At 46.2% G+C, this 4,306-nt stretch overlaps 1 protein-coding gene across 1 annotated transcript; it reads left to right on the forward strand.

Moving 5' to 3' along the window:
* Positions 1–2,447: 2,447 nt before the first annotated feature.
* Positions 2,448–3,819, forward strand: LOC134202480 (ionotropic receptor 75a-like; the record flags this gene model as incomplete). The annotated part of the gene is made up of 3 exons (XM_062677468.1): positions 2,448–2,769; positions 2,835–3,493; positions 3,552–3,819. Coding segments are annotated over 3 exons (1,249 nt in total), but the record flags the coding sequence as incomplete, so codon positions are not given.
* Positions 3,820–4,306: the final 487 nt, after the last annotated feature.

Consider the following 4,306-nt stretch of genomic DNA (forward strand, 5'->3'; position numbering starts at 1 on the left):
CAGCACTGGTCATAACTTACTCTTGTAGCGGTCTTCAAGAGGTTGTTATGGAGTTTTTAGTTTTGTCGTTAGTCTTGTAAATTTACTCTCCAAAACAGCTACTAGAGTATGATAAAACTTAAAATGTTACTTGGGTAGTCCTCTACGGACACGAGACCTGGACGATGCTCGTGGAGGACCAACGCGCACTTGGAGTTTTCGAAAGGAAAGTGCTGCGTACCATCTATGGTGGGGTGCAGATGGCGGACGGTATGTGGAGGAGGCGAATGCACCACGAGTTGCATGACCTGCTGGGAGAACCATCCATCGTTCACACCGCGAAAATCGGACGACTGCGGTGGGCCGGGCACGTAGCCAGAATGTCGGACAGTAACTTGGTGAAAATGAATCTCAACAACGATCCGACGGGCACAAGAAGGCGAGGTGCGCAGGGGGCAAGGTGGATCGATCAGGTGGAAGATGACTTGCGGACCCTCCGTAGACTGCGTGGTTGGCGACGTGTAGCCATGGACCGGGCCGAATGGAGAAGACTCTTATATACCGCACAGGCCACTTCGGCCTTAGTCTGAATACATAAATAATAATAATCCTAATTGATGGTGAGGACATGACCGGCATCGTTATTGATCTTGAATTAAAGAAACTCCTTTAAATTTGAACTAAAGACCAATATTTTGATATGCTAGCTATTATTCACACTACAAAATTTGATAAAGTAAATCGCTATCTGGTCCGCAAAGACACAACAAACCATAAGCCTTTCCTTGCACTCACCAAAGCGCTCTTGTAATGTTTTGATCCCGGCCAGACGGTGAACCTCGGAAGTTCGTTTCCTTGGAGGAGTGTTGAGGATCATCCTCAAGAACCTGTTTTGAACTCGCCGGTGACAATGTTGGGGGAAAGGTCGTTTGTCCGAAACGCATTTGGCCGAATGCCACCTGGCCGAAAGTTGTTTGACTGAAAGGGTCATTTGGCCGAAAGGGTCGTTCGGTCGAAAGGGTCGTTTGGCCGAAAGGGTCGTTTAACCGAAATGGTCATAAGGCTGAAAGGGTCATTTGGCCGAATAGGTCATTTGAAGGGTCGAAAGGCCGAAAGGGTTTCGGCCAAGGGGTATTTGGGCGAAAGGGTCGTTTGGCCGAAAGGGCCGTTTGGCCGAAAGGGCCATATTGCCGAAAGGGTCGTTTAACCGAAATGGTCATTAGGCTGAAAGGGTCATTTGGCCGAATAGGTCATTTGAAAAGTGAGAAAATAGGAGTAAGAAAAGAGGCTTCTTAATTCTCATTCCTACTTTCTCCCTTCTCAATGCAAAAAAATAAGGAGCACGAAGTGAGTAGTGAGACGTCCCACTACTCACTTCGCGCTTCTCACTTTTTACAGCGAGAAGTGATAAATGAGGAGTGAGAAATGAGACGTCTCACTTCTCACTCTTCATTTTTCTCTTCTCACTGCAAAAAGTGAGAAGCGCGGAATGAGTAGTGAGACGTCTCACTACCCACTTCGCACTACTCACTTCTCACTTTTGACAGCGAGGAGTGAGAAGTGAGACGTCTCGTGAGACGACCCTTTCGGCCAAACGACCCTTTCGACCAAACGACGCTTTCGGACATTTAACCTTTTCGGCCAAATGACCCTTTCGGCCAAATGACATTTTTGGCCAAATGACCCTTTCGGCTAAACGACCCATTCGGGCAAATGACCTGTTCGGCCTAATGGTTTGTGCGGTCTAGTGGAATTCGGTCAAATGGCTTTCGGCCTTATGGGTTTCGGCCAAACGACCCTTCCCCATTTTCACCAGGTAGCTGGGAAGATTGTAGCGTTGTAGTTTAGTTTGTATACCAGGCTATCATGCCATGCATAGAATGCTTTCTCGACATCGGCCATGGTGGGTGTTTTGAACAAATTTGTACCGTCTGATGACGTTGGTAACTTGGGTAAGTTGGTGTACGGTTGATCGACCGTGCCGGAAACCAAGCTGTACATCAAGCAAGATGCTGTGATGTTCGATAGACTCAAGTAACCGGCTGTAAATCGCCTTTTCGAACAGCTTGGATAAGAGAAGTCTAATGACTTCGGCTGACTTCCAGGACGATGGGTAGTAGCTGAGATGGAGACACTGATTAAAGTTCAGCGAAAGGTGATCGAAGAACGGAGTATTCATAAACTGCCTAAGATCACATATTAATCCCATCTTTGCTGCGTTTCCTATTCATATGGGATAAATATGCGATTGTAGGCAGTATATGTGTATTTCATGTTTGCCATGCATTATAGTTTTCTTAAACAATTCCTGAAAATCAACTTTTTTCAGGCCGCCTGAGTGTTAACCCTTCAACGGCGTAACCATCTGCGTATCGAATTTGTATTGAAATATTATGTACTCAAGGGACATACTTCAAATTACCTATGAAACATCTCTATTAATTTTCTGGAATCTTTTTCCACAACAGAGACAAACACATCGATACGATAACCAAAGTAAACTACATTCTCACCAACTGTCTGGTTCAGCACTACATGGGGGCTCGGGTAAACTACTCGATCGTTTCGACGTGGGGCTACTTCAACACTACCACCAAACGATGGGACGGCATGATTGGCGAATTATCCCAGAACGTTGCTGACCTGGGGGCATCACCGCTCTTCTTCACAACCGATCGGATTCCCGTTATCGAGTACGTGGCCATGACCTCGGCTACCCGATCGAAGTTCATCTTTCGCTCGCCGAAGCTGTCCTTCACGGAAAATGTATTTTTGCTACCGTTCGATAATGTACATACATATGCAATTGTTATCTCGTATTGGCCTTTATCATAATAAAAGTCTATTATCGTCAGCTTGTTTGGATCTGCACAACCGCGGTAATCATCCTAACATCTTGTTTGCTGGTGGTCACCGCTCGCGCTGAATGGGACGTACCGCTCACAGTAGATGACCCCACAGATGGCAGCATTTTGCGGGCTAGTTTCCGTGATACGTTGCTCATGATCTACGGAGCCACGTGTCAGCAGGGTTCCTCCACATTACCACGCAGCTATTCGGCGAGAACGATCACCATGATCAGCTTCACCGTTCTGATGTTTCTGTACGTGTGCTACTCGGCTAATATCGTGGCTCTGCTGCAAAGTCCGTCCACTAAAATTCGCAGCTTGGAGGATCTGTTGGCGTCCAGGTTGAAGTTTGGAGCCCATGATACGGTGTTCAACCGCTATTATTTTACGCATGCAGCGGAACCAACTCGTCGGGCGATCTACGAGCGTAAGATCAAACAACAGGACGGTTCGACAAATTTTATTGCTCTGGAACAGGGAATAGATCGAATAAGAAAAGGTTTGTATGCGTTTCATGTGGAGCAAGGCGTTGGATACAAGGTCATGAGCGAAACCTATCAGGAGGACGAAAAGTGCGGTATTCAAGAAATCCAGTATCTGCAGGTTATCGATCCCTACTATGCAATACAGAAAAACTCTTCGTTCAAAGAGCACGTGAAAATTGGGTTCGCATATTGTATCGAGAAACATTATAAACCATACTATATCTAATTATAATTACAGTTTGTTTCGGCTCAATGAACATGGGATTCAGCATCGAGAGAACTCCAATCTGTACACGAAAAAACCAAAATGCACTGGCGGTGGAGGAAAGTTTGTTCCGGTCAGCTTGGTGGACACGGAACCGGCAATTCTGGTAATCGTTTGGGGTGCTGGCTTGGCTGCAGCGATTTTCATTAGCGAGTTAGTTTGGGTGAGAGGCGTGAGGACGTATCAGGACTGGAGAGGGTCGCACGTTGTGAAAATAGCGTCCACCGAGTACATCGATTGACTTGCTTCGCACCGTGCTTTATCCTGTTCGCATGTAGGGAACTCATCGTTACTGCTAATTCAGCTTGTTCATTCTATGACCTATAAACCGTATGTGCAGCTTCTACATGGGGTGGCATACATTTATTAGCTTCTAGCCAAAGGAAGTATAACATACGATCTACGGCTGGCATCACGCATGCAAAACTAGGACAGTGTGAAGGCAAAGTTTGCGTAGCAAAATTCAACAACGATGAAATGAAAGTGCCCGCCACCCAGCATTGAGTACAGAGCTATCCCCAGATGGGTAAGTTTTCGCCTCACCCAAGGCTTGGTGAAAACAAAACAGCAACAAAGAAACCACCTAGCAGCATGACGATAAAGTACCTAGTGAGGACGGCAAAGTAATATCACATTTTATTTTTATTTCCTACACTGGTGGCAGCTTTGTTGGGCGTGCTGCAGCCGGGATACGAAAGAGCATATTGTGTTGATAAATTTTAGCACCT

This window comes from Armigeres subalbatus, unplaced genomic scaffold (genome assembly GCF_024139115.2).
Source record: "Armigeres subalbatus isolate Guangzhou_Male unplaced genomic scaffold, GZ_Asu_2 Contig1236, whole genome shotgun sequence".
Taxonomy (NCBI): domain Eukaryota; kingdom Metazoa; phylum Arthropoda; class Insecta; order Diptera; family Culicidae; genus Armigeres; species Armigeres subalbatus.